General features: G+C 37.9%; 1 protein-coding gene across 2 annotated transcripts; it reads right to left on the bottom strand.

Moving 5' to 3' along the window:
* Positions 1-943: 943 nt before the first annotated feature.
* On the bottom strand, positions 944-13,542 carry LOC138358551 (glutamic acid-rich protein-like). Of its 2 annotated transcripts, XM_069316557.1 has the most exons (7): positions 13,394-13,542; positions 11,374-11,472; positions 10,621-10,823; positions 9,932-10,093; positions 8,744-8,911; positions 6,101-6,223; positions 944-1,323 (listed from the first exon to the last, which is right to left on the bottom strand). In XM_069316557.1, exons 5-7 carry the CDS (start codon positions 8,904-8,906, stop codon positions 1,103-1,105), a joined length of 507 nt encoding a protein of 168 aa, XP_069172658.1. In that variant the 5' UTR covers positions 8,907-8,911; positions 9,932-10,093; positions 10,621-10,823; positions 11,374-11,472; positions 13,394-13,542; the 3' UTR covers positions 944-1,102. The 2 variants fall into 2 exon arrangements, with proteins under 2 accessions (XP_069172658.1, XP_069172657.1); XM_069316556.1 differs by lacking the exons at positions 9,932-10,093; positions 10,621-10,823; positions 11,374-11,472; positions 13,394-13,542 and adding an exon at positions 9,700-9,924.
* Between the last annotated feature and the right edge of the window lie 8,692 nt (positions 13,543-22,234).

Here is a 22,234-nt window from a genome sequence, read left to right as displayed (position 1 = left end):
CACAAGATGCCTGTCTCTCCCTAAGTTGACCTACTTTCTGAGATGTTCTCCATCCTACAGCAGCCCTAAGTTAAATGTGTATGACACCCTTCTGAGGTCCATGCTGGTGAAAGTCCTTAACCTGCCATTGGACGACTCTCAGTGGGAGCAAGCAACCCTTCCTGTAAGACTCAGCGGCCTTAGTGTCCGCACAGCCTCCCAAATTGCTCTACCAGCCTTCCTTTCCTCCTCCCACGCATTGCACGACCTCGTCATTTTGGGTGAGGTGATATGCGGGTATAAAATGAAAGCTGTTTAAATCATAGCATAAGTAAGAACTCTGTTTAGTGTTTGCAGGTTATAGTTGTGTGTGTGTAAACTAAAATTCTTTGAAAATGTAGTAAGTTATTACAAAACGCGTTCAAGTATCGCGTCAGACTAGAAATAAAAATGAATTTTGGAGAATTGATTTTTCAGTTACCATCAACAGTGAAAAGAAACATAAGAAATATTGAGAAAATTCGTGTTAGAATTATTAATCTTACTTTTCCGGTCATATTTAATAATATGTCTAAAGGAAAGACTGCTACCAAAGTATACTAATATATATATATATATATATATATATATATATATATATATATATATATATATATATATATATATATATATATATATATATAACTGTGCTTGGGGACCCACCACCCTTAATTACCCCTACTCCAAATTAATCAACAAAAATCTGAAATTACAACCATCACACAGAAATAACCTGCACACGTAAATAACATCACATGAAACAAGAAGGTATGACAGGATGTGCAGAATACCCCCGTTGAAAAGCAGAGGTGCAACAGGAACTTCTGAGAGAAGCACACATGTGCAGTATGTGCAGTACCACACCCAGGCTGTGGTACTGCACATACTGCACAAGGATGGATTGATAAATTAATATATGGACTACTGACTTTAAACACAAGTTTATTGATTTTATTAAAAAAATATATCATATATGTTACATAAATACTTAGGAATTTTTTCATAGAAATTATATTGTTTTGTAAAGGAAGTAAGATTGATGGGAGTCACCTCTGACTCAATTACATTATCAAAAAATAGTTTATTATCTGCTATCAGACAAATTGTGCGTTATTTTCTTCTGAACCATCATGACTTGCCCTCTTCCAACAGATACATCTTCCTTCTTGACTATCTTCAAATTATTTCTTTCTTCTTTTCTATTTGATGGCTTCAAAATAATGGACGTCTTCGACCCTTCTAAGATATGATCTTTGGGAACCCTGATGAAGGTACTTGCTTCAGCAGTAAGTAGACACTGATGTGCTGAAAATGTGGAAAACATAACATATATAATAAATATTTATTTCTTGCAAAAAACAAAACACCAAAATCACAGAAATTTGGAACCATAGTAGTCTGTAGACAGAGGCCACCAGGCATTACAACAATCGGTAGACAGAGACCAAGAAGGGCAATTGTGGTGCCACAATGGTTTCCAAGAATCCTAGCATAGATTATTTGAGTTAAAATTGGTTTACTTTTACCAAGGGGCCATTTGGAGGTAGGCCCACCCCAGTACCCAGTGTGTGTGTATTCTTCCAAATAGTGTAGAGGTGCCATAGGCACAATCAGAGCACTGTATAAACATCAGAGGTCCGCGGTTGTTCAACGTCCTCCCAGCGACTATAAGAAATATTGCCGGAATGCCGGACTACCATGATGGTGAAATATGGATCTCAGAGTACAATCTTTTCAAATGTGATAGGAAACACCGGCTTCAGGGTGGGGTCAGCCTCTACATCAAAGACACACTCATCTGTACTGAGCTGCTAAACACCTCAAATGATATGGTGGAAGTGCTGATAATCAAAATAGAGATCCTAAATGTACTTATTGTCTTTGTATATAAGTCACCAGAGGCAAACCCTCAGCAGTTTAAACACCAACTAATGAAAATAGAACACTGCTTGGAAAACCTCACAAATCCAGCTCCGAACATCATCCTGCTTGGGGACTTCAACCTACGGCACCTGAAATGGAAGCACCTGGCTAATACAGTAATATCAGAAAGAATACCAGGAAGTAGCCTAAATGAACAGGCACATGCAAATGACCTGCTACAGATGTGCGACAGGTTTGCCTTAAACCAGCAAATAAAAAAACCAACTATAAAGAACACGCTGGACCAAAATTTTCACTAATAATGATGAATTGATCAGGAACATAATGATTACAAATACCTGTTACTCAGATCACAACTTAATTGAAGTTATGACAACCATGGGGAATAGACCTTCAAAACCAGTCCAGATTCCCGGTGGAGGAGATTTCAGCAAATTCAACTTCAATAATAAACAGATAAACTGGGAGCAAATAAACAAGGTCTGCACAGAAATAAACTGGGAAGAACAGCTAGAAAATGCATATCTGAACCAGTGCCTGGAAAAAATAAGCTCAGTAGCACTAAAAATATGTTTAAACCGCATACCCCTAAGAAAAAAGAGGAAGAGATGCAGATTGGAACGAGAACGTCGTTCCCTATATAGGCAAAGAAAGCGAATCGCGGAACAACTTGAGTCGCACCCTATCTCAAGAACGGCGAAGAAGGTTATGTAGAGAAATAGAAACAATTGAACTCAAGCTACAAGAATCATACAAAACCCGGGAGAGGCAAAGAGAGCAAAAGGCCATCAGTGAAATAAAGAGGAATCCGAAATATTTTTTCTCCTATGCAAAATCAAGATCAAAAACCACATCTAGTATCGGGCCCCTGCGAAAGGGAGATGGAACTTTCACCGATGACAACAAAGAAATGAGCGAGCTACTGAGGAAGCAATACGACTGTTTTCTGCGAGCCATTAAACGCACTAAAGATTTCTAACCAAAATGAGTTTTTCATGGATATGATACCAACATCAAATCATATATCAGACGTCACCCTATCCCCACTGGATTTTGAAGAAGCCATAAACAGTATGCCTATGCACTCTGCACCAGGCCCGGATTCTTGGAACTCCATATTCATCAAGAACTGTAAAAAACCACTATCACAGGCCCTCCACATTATGTGGAGACAAAGCCTAGATACTGGCGTTATCCCTGATATACTAAAAACAGCAGAGATAGCACCACTTCATAAAGGAGGAAATAAGGCAGAGGCAAAAAATTAGACCGATAGCACTAACATCGCACATCATAAAAAATTTTGAGAGAGTGCTAAGAAGTAAGATCACAAAATACATGGAATCACAGCATCTGCATAACCCCGGACAACATGGTTTCAGAACAGGGCGCTCTTGCCTGTCTCAGTTGCTGGACCACTATGATATGGCATTAGATGCTATGGAAGACAAACAAAATGCTGATGTAATTTACAAAGATTTCGCAAAAGCTTTTGATAAATGACCATGGTGTTATTGCACATAAAATGCGTTCAAAAGGAATTACCGGAAAAATAGGTAGATGGATCTACAATTTCCTGACTAACAGAACACAATGTGTAATAGTCAACAAAATAAAATCCAGCCCATCAACCGTGAAGAGCTCAGTCCCCCAGGGTACTGTGTTTGCTCCAGTACTTTTTCTCATCCTCATATCGGACATAGACAAGAACACAACCTATAGCACTGTATCATCCTTTGCAGATGACACTAGGATCTTCATGAGAGTAGGCAACATAGAGGACACAGCAAACCTCCAATCAGATGTAGATCAGGTCTTTCTATGGGCTACAGAAAATAATATGGTGTTTAACGAAGATTAGTTCCAGCTCATGCGCTATGGACAAAATGAAAATATAAAAACGGCAACCACGTAAAAAACTCGAGCAAATCATAACATAGAACGAAAAGGCAATGTCAAGGATCAGGGTGTACTCATGTCTGAAGACTTTACCTTTAAAGAACATAATAAAGTAGCCGTCACAACTGCAAGAAAAATGACAGGTTGGATAACAAGAACTTTTCACACTAGAGATCCTATACCGATGATGATACTTTTCAAAATGCTTGTGCTCTCTAGAGTGGAGTACTGCTGCACAATGACAGCCCCTTTCAAAGCTGGAGAAATTGCTGACCTGAAGAGCGTGCAGAAAACCTTTACTGCTAGAATCCACTCAGTAAACCATCAGTAAAAATTATTACTCAGTAAAAAAAAGTAACACATCTAAATTACTGGGACCGACTAAAGAGCCTAAATCTGTACTCCCTTGAGCACAGGCGGGAGAGATACATAATAATTTACACGTGGAAAATATTAGAGGGGCTGGTCCCAAACCTGCACACAGAAATAACATCACATGAGACCAGAAGACATGGCAGGATGTGCAGAATACCCCCATTGAAAAGCAGAAGTGCAACAGGTACTCTGAGAGAGAACTCTATCAACATCAGAGGCCTGAGACTGTTCAACACGCTTCCGCTACACATAAGGGGCATAACTGGCAAACCCCTCAGAGTGTTCAAGAGAACTGGATAAGCACCTCCAAAGGATACCTGATCAACCAGGCTGTGACTCATACATCAGGCTGCGAGCAGCCGCATCCAACAGCCTGATTGATCAGTCCAGCAACCAGGAGGCCTGGTCGACGACCGAGCCGCGGGGACGCTAAGCCCCGGAAGCACCTCAAGGTACTTGCCCTACCATCTACATGATTTGATGCTCTGCAAATACAGCACACATCAATTCATTGGCACACTTATATAATAATTATTTGAGAATATATAACAAGTACTTTATATTTAAATTATTTTTTTTTATATTTGTAGCTATACAATATTTGTATCCCTGGTTTCCATACAGTATATTCTAAACAAAATATATATTAACAAAACACATCACAACAAATAGTTGACAGCTGGTAGACTGCCAAATAACAAAAAGAGCTTTGAATATATGATCAGATATTCTTGAGATGGGACAGGAACCAAAGACTCGCCAGGTCCAAAAAGCACACTTGAAGCCTCCCCAAAACCTCCATTCATTCATTCACAAACTTCTCCCAAGACCATCATGAATTAATGAATGAATGCATGATGGTCTTTCCCCCAAGACCAAATGATCCAAGGTATGATCCAAATATTGAAATATATTCCCCAAAGATCAAAATATCCAAGATATGATCAAAATATTCAATCAAAACTAGTGACATCAAATCAGCTTATAGAGTGGGTATCAAATCAACAGGAGGGTATAAATAACAGGAGAATTTGAGTTAAACTAGATAGCTGCTTCCGCAAGTCAGACCTTTTCAAATCTGCAGTCTCTAGTAAATCAAATGTTTATGTGAATAAATGTCTGACCAGGTTCAGACAAAATCTCTTATTTAAACTGCGGGGTTTCTGGAAAAATTCCCCTGTAATTAAACATTGTTTTGTGGGAGACAATACAATTATAGCTAGGGGGACTGACACTGGAAAAACCTATTTTATAACAACTGAAGCTCACCTCAAATCTCCTGAATGACTGTGGGATAGCTGCTGAATAACCAGAGTTCAAATTATAACCTCATTTAACTACCAATGTGTACTTTAGCTCTGCCTTTCCTTCCAAAAGGTTTTAACTTAAAAAAAAAAAATGGGTCTTCTTTATTATTGTCTCTTTTTTTCTTTTTTTACTTCCTTGTTCCATAGTACACTGGCTTTGCCTGTGTCCTCTAGTATAAACTTTATCATCCAGTGTACCTGAGTGTATCTCAATTTAATCTACCACATTTTGTTTTAGTGTTTTAGTGTAACTTTAATATTAAACTATAGTGTACTTATTATATTATAGTAAGTAAGCTATTAATTTTATAGATTTCATAATTGCTTTTTGACTTTTATTGGTCATCCATTGTTATTAATTATTCTAGTTCATTTTTACTTTAAGTTCCAATAAGTTTTCATTACTTAAATTACCATTAAGTTTATATTACTTTACAATTTTTAAATCTTTAAAATTTATAACTAAAACTGGACAAACTGGAGGAATGGCCCAAGAATATATACACCAGTTGATTGACAATTGAAACACAGGACCATAGAGCCAATCCTCAACCCCTGCAAACACAACTAGGTGAGTACAAGTTTTGCTTAGAAATCGAAGAATGAGTTTTGATTACCTGTCACAGTTGTATCTTGAGAAAGTCGGTGTTTCTTCATTTTTTTCAAGGACTTATCCTCTTGCTCTACATTCTTGTCTTTCGCTTCCCTGATCTTCCTCTTTTGATTTTCCTGAATGTGAACTGAAAATAAGGAAAACCTGAATAAAATATATATCCTCATTAAACAAAAATTGTGTTTCTCTACAGCTGCAGCTACAGATAACACACAAAGCCTCTCTACTTGAATTAATGCACATGCTACACACACAAACACAATACTTCAAATCTACAAAAGTGACAGCAGAGAAGACCCACTCAATTATAGACCTGTATCATTGACAAGTGTAATGTCAAAATATTGAAAAATCTTTACCATTGTTATCATTGCTGTCTTCTTATATGTGCTGTCAATCTGCTGTATGGTGTCTATTAATCTTGTTTAAATTACCAATCAAGCTGTCAGTGTAATCAATCAGAGCTTTAATATACCAATGGGCTTTAATATACCTACTATTCTCTCTCATCTCATTTTTTTTCTTGCAATGTTATTTTATTAATTCTGCTAGAATTTACCTAATTAAAATTATCTATTAGATAAATGACCTGCCTGAAACGCTGCGCATACTAGTGGCTTTACAAAATTGTAAATACTATGCTATGTATTCTCACAAACCCAATGTACCTTCTTGTATATAAATAAATAAATAAATGAAATATATATATATATTTATATATATATATTTATATGTTGTACCTAGTAGCCAGAACGCACTTCTCAGCCTACTATGCAAGGCCCGATTTGCCTAAAAAGCCAAGTTTTCATGAATTAATTGTTTTTCGACTACCTAACCTACCTAACCTAACCTAACCTAACTTTTTCGGCTACCTAACCAAACTTAACCTATAAAGATAGGTTAGGTTAGGTAGGGTTGGTTAGGTTCGGTCATATATCTACGTTAATTTTAACTCCAATAAAAAAAAATTGACCTCATACATAATGAAATGGGTTAGCTTTATCATTTCATAAGAAAAAAATTAGAAAAAATATATTAATTCAGGAAAAATTGGCTTATTAGGCAAATCGGGCCTTGCATAGTAGGCCAAAAAGTGAGTTCTGGCTACTAGGTACGACATATATATATATATATATATATATATATATATATATATATATATATATATATATATATATATATATATATATATATATATATATATATGTCGTACCTAATAGCCAGAACACACTTCTCAGCCTACTATGCAAGGCCCGATTTGCCTAATAAGCCAAGTTATCCTGAAATAATATATTTTCTCTAATTTTTTTCTTATAAAATGATAAAGCTACCCATTTCATTATGTATGAGGCCAATTTTGTTTTATTGGAGGTAAAATTAACTTAGATATATGACCGAACCTAACCAACCCTACCTAACCTAACCTAACCTATCTTTATAGGCTAGGTTGGGTTATGTAGCCGAAAAAGTTAGGTTAGGTTAGGTTAGGTTAGGTAGGTTAGGTAGTCGAAAAAACATTAATTCATGAAAACTTGGCTTATCAGGCAAATCGGGCCTTGCATAGTAGGCTGAGAAGTGCGTTCTGGCTACTAGGTACGACATATATATATATATATATATATATATATATATATATATATATATATATATGTATGTTGTACCTAGTAGCCAGAACGTCATACTCGGCCTACTATGCAAGGCCCGATTTGCCTAATAATCCAAGTTTTCCTGAATTTATGTATTTTTCTCATTTTTTTCTTATGAAATGATAAATCATTCCATTTCATTATTTATAAGTTAATTTTTTGAAATTTGAGTTAAAACTAACGTAGATATATGACCGAACCTAACCAACCTTACCTAACCTATCTAAACGTAACCTATACTCACACAACTAAGTCAATAATTTATGTTCCTAATATAATATAATAATAATAATTCAAATAAACTAATTGGAAACAATTTATTGAAAATAAAGTAAATCAATCGGCCTATTAGGCAAATCGGGGATTGCATAGTAGGGCAAGAAGTGAGTTCTGGCTACTAGGTACGACATATATATATGTGTATGTATATATATATATAAAAGATTTCTTACATTCTTGAACAGACACTAGCATGCATAGCTTTTTGGGCAAGTCCTTAATCCTAATTTTAACACTCACATTCCCAGTAAGCAGCTCATATCAGCTGTCTAACTCCCAAGTACCTATTTACTGTTAGGTGAATAGGTGCATCAGGGCAAAAGAAACTGCCCATTTGTTTCAGCATCTAATAAAAATAGAACCTTGACCCTTAGGATTACAAACCCAGAGCACTGTCCACTGAGCCGTCAGGCTCTGATGTTAATTTTAATATTACTGTGAACTGGAATACATGAAATAAATTATATCAGCAGTCAAGTATAATACAACTAACAATTGAATTAATAGTGGTTCAGAACGGACCGAAACGTCTTTGTATTTTCATCTTTTTGTGTGTGGTTAGGACAACATTCTTCAGCAACATTATTGTGACTCATCAGCTGTATAAAATACAACTACTTTATGCAACAAATCAGTAATGTAATTGTGGAACCTAAAAACTTGTCTAAAATATATACAAGTTTTGCTTTGAATTTAAAAAACGAAGAATGAGTTTTTATTACCTTTAATAGTTGAATCTTCGGACAGTCTTCGTTTTTTCTTCATTTTCTTTAACTTAAGCTCTTGCTCCCCATTCTTTTCTTTTGCCTCACTGATGTTGATATCTTCTTGGGCATCTATATTATTTGTTGGTATCTTGTTGACACTTGATCCATTGTCCTGCATGTATGCTGAAAATTAAGAAACATGCGTAAATTTAATATGGTATCATCATTACAAAATATGTCCTCCAAAAAACTTTAATTGAAAGAAACACTGAAATGTGAAATTTGGCAGCAATGATTAACTATGTCATTATGGGAATTTTGGTACCCATATGTAAAGGAAGTCTCATTATCTGATGATATAGACCTGATGCAAAGTAAAGTGTGTCAAAATTATTTGCACACCCTCCTCCACTATGTGATGGAGTGAAAAAAGATATGTGAATTCGGATAATTCTATAACAAATGTTCAAGACATGAGGAAATATTTCATTCAAAATGATCTGCTGCCAGAAATCTTGGTCAAATATCACCAGTTTGCTAACTGTATGTAGTAACTAAGTGATTGTAACCTATCCACCGCTGTCCACTGGATGGAGGCAGTGTGCAAGATAAACATATCAATTGTGACACTAGCTCTCCACACATGTCAGTTGCTTAATTTAAAATCTGTACTCATGGTCGGTCTCGAGCCCCTTGTCAATGTGGTGATGTGCATGGAATTATGTAATTAGGTCATCAAGATTGAAACTTGCTTAGCTAAAATGAATTGCTTGGTTCAATCCCGGAGCCAATTAATTATGTGCCTCTGCAACCATTTCCACTACCGCTAACAACATGGATATGGGATGCATAATATATGAACTAAACTACTGTACTATGTAAATGCTTTTCATTATTGCCAACACAAAGGAACATGCAGGTTTTATGATTTTCAATGTTAGCTTATGCAAAATAATAATAATAATAATTACCAAGATAAAACAATTCGGTGAGATTATTAACATTTTTGCTTGACAGACCACTTCCTGGTAGCATGCCCTTTGTGGTATTTCTATTGCCGACCTCGTGGGCCTCGTAGCCTGGTGGATAGCGTGCAGGACTCGTAATTCTGTGGCGCGGGTTCGATTCCCGCACGAGGCAGAAACAAATGGGCAAAGTTTCTTTCACCCTGAATGCCCTTGTTACCTAGCAGTAAATAGGTACCTGGGTGTTAGTCAGCTGTCACGGGCTGCTTCCTGGGGGGTGGAGGCCTGGTCGAAGATCGGGCCGCGGGGACACTAAAGCCCCGAAATCATCTCAAGATAACCTCAAGACCTTAAAATAGATGACAGCAACTTGATAACCACCACCTTGTAGCTTAGAGACCTGCAATACAACAAAATAGTTACAAATATAACAAATATTTTTAGTGTTAATTTGAACACAGTGTTCAAGAGATATGGCTTCAATTATAAAAAAAAAAGAGATTAACTTTATGATTACAGAATATAAGATGGGATAACCATAAGCTTCTGAAACAGACAGCATCCCTCCCTCATACAGCATTGGGTACATCTGCAAAAGTGCAGAAGTACCGAAGTAGCTTAAGATGTACTTTTCTTACCTAGTTTAAGAGACCTACTGATAGTTATATCATTAAAGTATAATTACATAACTAATGGAAATTAAAAAAATATAAAATAACACAAAAATACTTATATAATGCACATTACTTTATTATTAACATCAATAAGTACAGTATACACCAAAATTGAAAATGTTAATACTAATTAATTATCAAATGGCTTAAAATCTGTTTATTTGTGGGAAAATTTAAAACCTAACAGAATGGATATTAATACAATATGATACAATTCTAATTGAAGAAATAACAGAATGCATGAAATACTTACAGATTTTTTCATGGCTTTAAATGATCTGCAAAGGTTTTGATGCTTAGCAGCTCTTCGACCCATTTCCTTATATTTATCCTCCCGCTCTACATCACCCTTACGCTTTTCATCTATAAAGCTGTGTCCACAGTTGCAGAAATGTCGACGAACACTAATGACATTACTGCAGATGGGACAACACCGCTGGAAAGGTTTCTTCTGGCCTGTAAATAAAGATAATCTGGGCAATCATAAAAAAAAGAGTAAAATGTTTAAAATGTAATACAGTGGTACAAAAAACACAGTAGCAGCATAATGAAAGACCACAAAGCAGTACAGTGCTACAGAAGACTGAGCGGAGAATTGTGATTGTATTATTGAGAACCTGTACAGCACCAGATTTTATTAATTACACAAGTAAACCAAATTTAATGTTTAAATAAGAGAAGAATAATCTGGAATTTTCAATGTAAATCAAAATTGCATATTTGTGAACTGCAAATAATTGAATTGGGACTCAAATACTTATTTTACTAAGTTTTTTGATCTTCCAATAACATTAAATTAATATTCAACTTAACTAACATTTTGTGGTATTAATAAAGTTTGAAATAGATATGCAATTTTAACAGACAAAATTGACAAAACAAAATTAAGATTTTATACTCTATATCTAATGATAATATGAACTTACACCCAAATAAAATTAATAACATACAAAAATAAAATTTAAAGTATATATTATAAACAAATCACAATTATAATGTAACTTACTTGAATTACTGGAAGCCATTGCTGTAATGTTCTCTCAGATAGAATTGTTGACAATGTTGTAATGTTGCAATTGATAATGTTGTCTGATTTAAATTTTACCTAAAAAAAACAAAAATAAATTATTAACAGATATACAATAGCATCAGTTTAGATTAATTATAAAAAAACAAAAATGCATATTTTTCATATATATTTTTCATGCATATTTTTCTACCTTGCATATAAATGCAAGGTAGAATGCATATATGCACCACTAAGATGGTGGTGCATGTATTTTATAACACATTTGAACAATGAAACTCTAAAGATGATACAGAAGACACAAGAAAATTGGCACTGTAGGAGACATTGAAAAAACAGAAATAACATGATTTTAACAGTGATAAGTTACAGGTGCTGAAGTATGGTAGAAACGAGGAAATTAAATGAAACAAGGAACACAGGACGATCAGACCTACTCTAAGAAGGAAAAAACATGCAAGAGATCTGAGAATTACGACGTCTGACGACCTCACACTTTGTGAACATAACCGAGCAAATATAGAGGCGGCCAGAAAAATAATGGAATGGTTTATGAGAATGTTAAAATTCAAAGACCCCACCCACAGTAATGCTAATACTATTCAAATAACTGGTGCTGTCCCATCTTGAGTATTGCTCGGTACTGACTCCCCCTTTCTGAACAGGAGAAATCTCTGAATTAGAGGAAATAAAGAGACCATAAACAGCAAACATATAAATGATAAAACATCTAAATAATTGAGACCGTCTCAAAGCTCTCAAAATGTACTCTCTGGACAGGACACAAGAATGGTATCAAATAATACATATATGTAAGATACTAGAGGGCCAGGTCCCAAATTTGCACAGCATAATATAACAACATACTGGAGCTAAAGATACAGAAGGAAATTAATAATAGGTGTCATAGGTACAATCAGAGAGCAGAGTCTTAACAGTAGGGGGTTCAAGGGCTGTTTGCTAGGCTAGGCAAGGGTAGACTAGGCTTGGCTAGTGTTGGCTAGGTTATGCTAGGAAGAAGTAGGCTAGGCTGATTTACTCCACCAGTAATTGGCGGTCTGTCTAATTACAAGCTACCACAAGCTACACAAGCTTCACATAGCTTCCTGGCAATATGTTAGTAATGAATAAATAAGATATATTTACTCATTATAATGTTGGTACTGAATGTACAACACGAAAAAACATAATTTTAATCTGAAAAAGTATCTCTTTATAAAGAAATTAGACGAAAATAAAGAAATGGTGACACCAAATCAAGTCGACGATCCAAGCATCGGTTAGGTTAGGTTTGGTTAAGCTAGGTTAGATTTGGTTAGGTTAGATTTGGTTAGGTTAGATTTGGTTAGGTTTGATTAGGTTAGGTCAGCCTAACATATCATATTTATTCATTACTAACGTATTGCCAGGAAGCTTTGTGAAGCTTGTGTAGCTTGTGGTAGCTTGTGGTAATTAGACAGACCTGTAATTGGGGGGAAAGGGGGGAGGGGGGAACCTCAATATAAGCCTAATTTGTAGCTTCCTGTTCTCCGACACAATGATTTATTTTACGTCAGGCTTTCAGCACAGCCGCATAAAAAAACCTGGTTATTTATTTATTAATATACGAGATGGTACACTGGGGGTTAAGAGAGAAAATAGGAATAATGATGATTTTACAATCTTGCCCGAAACGCTATGCGTACTAGTGGCTTTAGGTATTGTATGTACTACCTCTATCTATAAATCAAACAGAATGTTTGTACTGTAACTCTGCATCTATGTATATATTTTTCCTAAATCAATTATTATTATTATTGTAAAGCCACTAGCACGCATAGCGTTTCGGGCAAAGATCCCGTACCCAGAAGCTGGGTATCTTTGGTTGCCCTGTGACTACTCTTATGACATTCCCTAACTCTTTATGACATTCCCTAACTCTTATGACATTCCCTAACTCTTATGACATTCCATAACAGTATTGTTAAACTAATAACAATGAACAGTAGTTCAATATTACCGGAATAATCCAACTCATGTGGCCATGTTTTTGTTGTGAAGCCCGGTCGATCAGTTCGTATACATCATACCTTCTTACGAAGGTTTGAGTCTTAAAAATGTCTTACCATTGCTGAGAAATCATAAGATAGAATTATTTACAATAATACACTGGTTGTTTTTGTTGATTTAGGGGCGATGACATGAGTAAACTGGTTATGTTGTGATGATTTAGGGGCAACGAACTGTGGTTATTAGACTATGTTTTGTACATAAGCAAAAAAAACAAGATGTAATTCTTTTAATTATAACAATAATAACGACAAAAAGTTAATAATTAATGTACTTGTTAAGCAAAATTCGCAATATCTTAGTTTTCTTTAGGAAAAAAAAAGACATCTGGAAAAAGATCTGCATACTATGTCTTACATTTTATTCCGTTATTTACACTAAAAGAACAATTAAACGTACACTATCGGCCGTGCCTGGTGCACGAGCACCAGGCACGGGCACCGGGAGCATCCCAGACACTGCCTTAATCGACTGAGATTAAGGCAGTGTTATTTTCATTCCTTTAGAACAAGGAAATCTCATTCTTAAACTGTATAATATGAGCTGCGCAATAATTGCTGATCTTCAATAAAGAAATTCTGGAGGGTTTGTGCAAGGATTAGGATGAGTTAGCCTAGTTTTTACTGTATATCCGTTTCTGGTTACTCAAGGGTGACAGTGGCGGGCAACACGAGAATAAATATTTGTATAAATTCCAATTTCGATCAGATCTACTTGGGGATAGTTTACAAATGTTCGCCATGAAATTTACGTTTTCTTTAATAGCCGAAGAGCTTATTTGAGAAAACAGTATGGCATTGAATCAGCGTGGTAAAACAATTGTATTATTGACACGACGAGTATAATCGACGTAGTTTTTATATATGTTGCCGGCCGAACACATCCTTATGTGACGTTTTATACTTATGTTCTTCTAGAACATTCTATTGCGAACACATTGGTACAAAAATGAAATACGTACATCGAAAACTAATGTCAGAACAGTGACAAGAGTATACACTTTTAAATATGGCCGCTCGATCGCCGATACACTAATTTCATTTGGGGAAATTTATTTTTTCATACGCCGTTTCGCGACAATTATTTATAACTGATATAAATGTTGCAAAAGAAGTTTATGATTAAGTAACATATTACACATTAAAAAAAATGAATACATTAATACCTAAACAGTTTGTAAATACAGTGATAAATTGTGCCAAACATTACACAATATTATTTACTAAGAAGCGTATGACAACTCAAAACGGCATGATTTCAACAGGATTTTTTATAGTTGTCAAAAAACTCTGATTTTAATTATCAAGTATTTGTCACAATGTATTTTATATAATTATGAGGCAGTGGAACGACCAAATTGTTCTGTATTATAAATGCATAATGCTAAATTTCTATATACATAACAGTAAAATAATGACCACCTACATTTAAGGATAACTAGGAAATAGTAACTGGAAACTTTATTTGAACGAAAATTCAATACCAAATTTCTTAGATGTTTTTCTTAATATAAAGATCAACAGTAACGAATCTTATTCATTATGGACAAATTAACAAAAAAAAACATAATTTTCATTGAGGACCATGTATTAGAGCATACTTAGTCACTTATATATTAAAAGTATTGTGTTTTTTGAAACATTGGGGTTGTAAACAAACAGAACGGCCTACCCGAATAGTCGTAACATAAGAAGTTGTACATGTTTGCTAATTTATTATTTGATAAATGATTATTACTAATTTACGACGACTATAAAGGTTTCCCATTAGTTAAATTACTGTAGTGTGACTAAATGCTACTACAAAACATATATAAATCCTGGGAAAGTCACAATGACCAGCGACATTAAAGCATAAAAGACTAAATAGTAACAGGAAACTGTCGGCGAACGAAAAATTCATTTCCAAATTTATTAGATGTTTTCCTAAATATAAAGATCAATGGGCTGGAATTTTCTGGATTATGGCCAAATTAAGGCAAAAATATATGTATTTTTACTTGAAGAACATATATCAGAGCATAGTCAGTGAGTTATAGAATAATAAGAGTGTGGTATTTCATTGTATAACAAGAGATAGTCCATGGAAGCGAAAATAGACGTAGTTTAAGACAAAATAACGTCCAAAAACAGCCGTAGAGTCAAACGGCAACAGTTGACGTTCTTTTTAAGAGGACAGGTTGATGATAGAGCCCAGTAGGCTCACGAACCTGTACACCTGTTGATTGACGGTTGAGAGGCGGGACCAAAAAGCCAGAGCTCAACCCCCGCAAACACAACTAGGTGAGTACACACACAAAAAAAAATTCCAAATTACACTTACAATTAACATGAAAGAGTGCAAAACACTTGCACTGTTACAGTGTCCCAAGACAACAGCTCACACCCAGTGTGTCCCAAGGCAACAGCTCACACCCAGTGTGTCCCAAGACAACAGCTCACACCCAGTGTTTCCCAAGACAACAGCTCACACCCAGTGTGTCCCAAGACAACAGCTCACACCCAGTGTGTTCCAAGACAACAGCTCACACCCAGTGTTTCCCAAGACAACAGCTCACACCCAGTGTGTCCCAAGACAACACCTCACACCCAGTGTTTCCCAAGACAACAGCTCACACCCAGTGTTTCCCAAGACAACAGCTCACACCCAGTGTGTCCCAAGACAACAGCTCACACCCAGTGAGTCCCAAGACAACAGCTCACACCCAGTGTGTCCCAAGACAACAGCTCACGCCCAGTGTGTCCCAAGACAACAGCTCACACCCAGTGTGTCCCAAGACAACAGCTCACACCCAGTGTGTCCCAAGACAACAGCTCACGCCCAGTGTGTCCCAAGACAACAGCTCGTGACCAGTGTGTCCCAAAACAAAACACATTCAGCGTGTGTATTAATATGACAAGTCAGAGGTCGTCTGTTGGAAATTTCCAACAGTTATTCTTATCCCTAATACAACAGGATGTATTTCCTGTATTAGGCTTCATACACATCTAATATTCATTTACTAATCCTTAGTACAATGGGATGTATTTTCTGTACTAAGCATAATAATTAACTAACACTACTAATACGTAGTTTAGTATTGTAGAATTTACTGTATTAGGTTGTGAAATATCATATAATTTCTCCTAGAATTGTGTAGTGTTGTGTCAGCCACTCACGGTGAATAAAATTTCCACATGCCTGTAGATTAACACAGATGTAACCATTTACTTTCCTTTATTAGGAATAATTATTTAGTAATAGGTTTACTTTTAGTATACCACAGTTTACTGGAATTCTTTTACCCAGCTTGATCGCTGTTCCAGTAAATCATATCATAATCTAAAATTATTTCCACCACAAAGAGTCTGATTTATTTGTGCAGTCTACATTAACTGACTTGCACTGTGAGAATCAAACATCACCACATAAAATATAAAGAGTGTTCATAAACGCCCCCTTCCCTATTTAGCTTTAATAAATATAATTAATGCTCAAGCCCCTACTGGGACCTAATACGCATGCGCGACTTTCGGGAAGGAAGGGGAGGAGACTCGCCAAATTCGATCAACAAGCGTGACGGTGCTCCGAAGCGGTCCCAAAATATCTTACCATCCGGACGGCATCATAACATCCCTGGACGCTAGATTGAGGACGCAGCTTACCAGAATCACGGACACCAGTTCGGCAGGCATTTTACCTCATTTGTCCTATTTAACGAGTTCTTAAATAAGTTCATGTAGGTGGCCATGTCGTGATGCTGCGGGCGTACCAAAAATTTCCACGTGAGTGCAGCTCTTTTCCCTCTAAATACCTAGATAACACTTTGTATGTGTGTAAATACTAGTTTAGGGTGGAAATTATGGAATTATCATTATTGCAGCATGGTGCGACACCCCTGAGGAAGCGTGTGGTCGCCATATTCTCACGTGTTTCAAGTAGTGCTATCTCAAACTGTTTCCACACTGATGTACAGTGGACTACATCTACGTCCCTCTGTTACAGCTGAGATTTAATCAGTTTTTCCTTGTAGATAGTACCTTATTATTCAGAGTCCATATATATATATCTGATACTTCCTTTTATGCATTATTAATCTTTACATTGCAGTAGTATTTCTTACATTACATAATTTACTCATTGTCTATGTGTGTTCATATTATACTCTTTATTATTTTTGCATAATATATGTTACACATCGATTAATCATATAGAATACCCCCCCCAAAAAATGTGCCATGGGAGGCTGGCTCTACAATTATATAATTTACAGTCATTGCTTAATAATATTTATTCATATATAATCATCGCTCTATAAGCAACTGATTTTCTCATTTATTCACTCATTCTTCTCCTTAGAATTAATCATTATTTTGCATTCTTAAAATTATACATTTTATCAGTATTATACTGGAGCCAGATTTCCCCACATGGTCTGTGTAAAACAGCCCTTCCTGTGCATCGAGAGCGATCGGCCTCCTCCCACATTGATTTACTACAAAATGGGTACAGTCGGCGCTAAGGAGTTATACAGCCTAGCAGTGATTTACACCTGGGTCCCACATACAGAATAGGTGCGTGCCTGAGGTATGGTCATCACCTGCACTGGCAAATAGGAAGTGCCCTTCATGGAGAACAAGGTAGACCATGCAGCCGTCTTAGGAAGGTGGTTGTGAGGGGACAAGTCTCAGGCCTTCCCTCTTAACTCGCCAATGGGCATACACCAGACGTGTATCGGGCGCACGAAAATAGCTCTTGCGCCCTACTACCTACAGAGTCGTGATTGCCTTGTTCTTCGTCCGGCGACGCTGGTGACTATGAAGCAATGAGCCTCATTTCAGTGTACATACGTTAACCTGTCCAACTTCTACATTCGTTAATTGTGTGTGTGCAGTGTTGTTGACGTTTGAGGGTGATGTGTTGGCCTTAGGTTGAAATGTTGCAGTGAAGGTAAACCATAACCAGCTGTGCTGGTGTACTTAATTCTAAAGCAACTAAAGAGGTTGGTGCCCTCGCGTGACCCTGGTGCCAAATCTCCTCCCACCCCTCCTATGCTAACGAGTGAACAACGTGCTATTGGCTGTTCAATGCATGTGATGCTGCATGATAATCTGAAGCTCTCATACCCAGCGAGCAGTTTCATCGATGGATATGCTTTCTTGTCACCACTGTGATATTAATTATCTGCATAAATAACAAGATTAAAGGAATCATGACAGCCGCCCTTGTCCCAGGTAAGTCGCCGCTGCCGCCAGATTTGCATTCAGCAGCCCAGATTGTTCCTGATTCACCTGCTGCTGGTACACAAGTCTCTCTCCAGGCAGGAGAAAGCCAAGAAGAAAATGGGACTGTATTCCAAGAGGTGGTGAGCAAGAGGGAAAAAAAGCGACTACAGCGGAAAAGAACTCGACTAACCCGCGTGATTTTCCCTTCTGATACTGGTCTCGCTGACAGATTTCAGTGGTTTCTACAGCCTCAAAAGCCCATCCCACTAAATGCATGAAGATAAACAGAGATGAAGACAATCATGCCTTTGTCACGAATGATGATGCATTTGTTAACGACTTGGTAACAAAGGAATATGCTGGGATAAAAATGTTGCGAGCACCGTGTGATGATTCAGTGAAGGTGAAAATAGTCTTCTTTGGTGTTAACAAGTGCGTTGACCCGGAGTGTTTCCGGTCCGACGATGTGGAAAACCCACACCGACTAAGAATGACCTCATCGCTGCAACCTTGACAGCCTCAATAGAGATTCCCAAGCGACTCTCCGTGCCCCTGGCGTTGGGTAGAACTTACAGAGTTGCTCGCAATATACCTCCATGCAGAAGGTGCTACAAATGTCAGCGTTGCGGCCACACTGCAGTGAGCTGCCCTTCCAGGACCCACCGATGTGCAGTTTGTGCTGGTGATCATGATTCTAAGATGTGCTTTGACCTCTACAAAGACGGGCACACAGTGGAAACTAGATGTGTTAATTGTCGTGCTCTAGACGACACCCCTACAAGCGGTGCCCCGCTCTACAAGGCGACACGTCATGACGATGGAGTGTCACCATCGGTTAAAAGTTGTCCTATGCCATCAACTACGGTGGGCTACAGCTGGCACTCTGAATCCCCGCTCGTCCTTGACTCACTCTGGACAACGAAACAGCGGAGAGCGTCTTTGCCCACTCATCTGGGCACAGGGTGCCACAGTTGCTAGGTGTGGCTCGCCCCGGCTGGCAGGGTGGTAGGTCTCTACTCCCATCCCCACCCTCTCAAGGTCGGGGCCGCCACTAGCTCGGCCTCCCCTTCCCACCCACAGTCAACCTCCAAGGGTGGGGAGGTATCTGTGAAGGCGCGGGCATTTAAATGCTTTGTGGAGCGGCAGCCAACGCTACAACAAATAGATTCAGAGCTACAGCATACTTGGGAACTTGAGTTAGAAGAGATTCGCCGTCAGCATAAAGCAGATATGTTAACAGTTAAACAGACGTATGAGCAGACGCTGAAGGCAGTACAGCAGCGATGTCTCTGTCACTGCAAAGAACATGGTGAGTATAGTGACCTGGACAGTAACCCACAGTCGCCAGCCAGGACTGAGAGCAGTGTAATGGGCGAGGCTCACACACCTGGTGACTTAAATACCACCACTCGTCTAGCTAGTGTGTTTGATACATCGTAGCTAGAACCCGTGGAACTTGACAACTTATTAACATCAGTGTTCCCCAAATTCTTAAAAGCAAATGTCAAAGACTTCATAAGTAACAGTGTCGTTCACAAAGAAACAAGAGACAGTGTTTTGCAGCTGTATTGCCTTGCAGCTAGCTGCATCACAGAACTTATATATACCAGGATATCACTCCTGGGATACCAGGAGTGATACGAAGCAAAGCAATGGGACAGTAAATTACACAAACACACATTTAAGTTTTTGGGGACAAATAATTTGATGTTAATATGGATCCCTCCACTAACTCCCCTAATACAACGGTGCTTCGTATCCTCATTTAGAACATAGCTTCACCCAGGAAAAGACTTCCTGATCTCCATCACAAAATGACGACTGAGCCCATTGATGTCGTCTGCCTTCAGGAGTGCAGAGTTCCCACCAGGTCTCCACCCCCTAAATTACCCTCATTTGCTGTCTACAACCTTAAATCCAGTCACTCTTGTATTTTGTATGTTAAGAAGTCCCTTCCTCACCAGCCACTCCCAGGCAAGTCAACCGTGGGGCTTCAGTATCATGGTGTGAGGATCTACATGGGGGAACCCTGCCCTCAATATCTTTAACCTGTATGCCCCTAGTGATAAGTTTAATTATACTGACCTTCCTATCTGTATTCAGACTGAGCCTAGAATCATCATAGGTTATTATAACGCTAGGCATAGGGATATTGCTAATTCACAATTTAGTATTCGTAACGGTAACCAACTGTTGTCACTATTAGGTAGTCATGATGATGCACAGATTGTGGGTGACTTTGAACCGACGCATATTTATGGAGGTATTCTTGATCTATGTCTCGGTTTCAACGTCTCCCACACCGTGTGCGCCACGTCAATATTGCAAGACATGGCGTCTGATCATCTGCCCATATTAGCCACTGTACGCATTGGAAGCTCTATCCTCCCTGGCGGAATGTTCAAGCGGAAGAGGCTGGCTGTGCCCATCGATCAACGAGACAATTTTGTTGTTCATGTGTCAGAGTGGTACAGTTCATCTGAGCCTTCGTCAGTTGAAGATTTTAACAATGAGCACACAGGTACTATCGAGCAGTTTATAGAATCACTTGATCCATCGTCCAAGCCACGTAACCCAAATTTCACTGGTCACAGAGCTTATGCGTATTATAATGATTCTAAATTGCATGCACTAAAACGCACTGCCAGAAGAATTGGACTAGCTTATAGAAGGACCCGCACTGCTGAAATGCTTAGGCTCTTTCAAGAGGCTCTGGCTGAGGCCGGGGAACGTATGATAGAGCTGAGGCAGACAGACTGGGAAACTTTTGTCAGTGGTCTTAATTCTCACACGCCACTAAGTCGAGCATGGAAGGATATCAACAAGATCAAAGGGAAAAATGCTGCAGAGATCTCGCACCCTAATCCTCTGCACAGAACAAATGAGCTTGTTGATGCATGGGCCACAACTTCCAGCTCTGACAGTCTTCCTCTACTCACACAAAATGAATTAAGTAATAGAAATGCTGATAGAGCAAGGCTCCTTGACTTCACATACAACCTTCACATACATCACATACATCACTATATTTCACATACATCACATACTCGCTCTTAACAAACTACATACCCTTATGTAGTGTATTGTAGCTGTGTGAATGCGGAGGCACCTAAGTAGGTTAGTTCATAACAAAAATGTTGCCAGTGTCGCCTGCTGATCACCAGCTATTGTTTCACCAACCATCCTGCGAGATGGTGATTTTACCGTCACAGAGCTCAAATGAGTGCCGGAACAACCGGGCTGTGGTGGATATGTGGCCTGTGGGCTGCTCCAAACAACAGCCTGTTGGACCAAACTCTGACAAGTCAATCCTGGTCTCAGACCGGGTTTCGGGAGTAGAAGAACTCCCAGAACCCCATCAAGCAGGTAAAGCTGGCTTTTGACACAAACTATGTAAGTCTTCAAATAATCTAGAGTAGCTCTATTATGCTCCATAATGCTCCATAAATGCCCCATTAATGCTCAATAATGCTCCATTAATGTTAATAAAATAAATAATAAAATAAATTAAATTATATATCCATGACCTCATTGAGATCGCATCAGATTAGCTCTGATAAATAAATGACTCCTCGAGTGAATACTTA

The sequence above is a fragment of the Procambarus clarkii genome, chromosome 84 (assembly GCF_040958095.1).
Source record: "Procambarus clarkii isolate CNS0578487 chromosome 84, FALCON_Pclarkii_2.0, whole genome shotgun sequence".
NCBI classification, from domain to species: Eukaryota; Metazoa; Arthropoda; class Malacostraca; order Decapoda; family Cambaridae; genus Procambarus; species Procambarus clarkii.
Note: the sequence above shows the minus strand (reverse complement) of the source record. Positions and strands in the feature narration are given on the sequence as shown.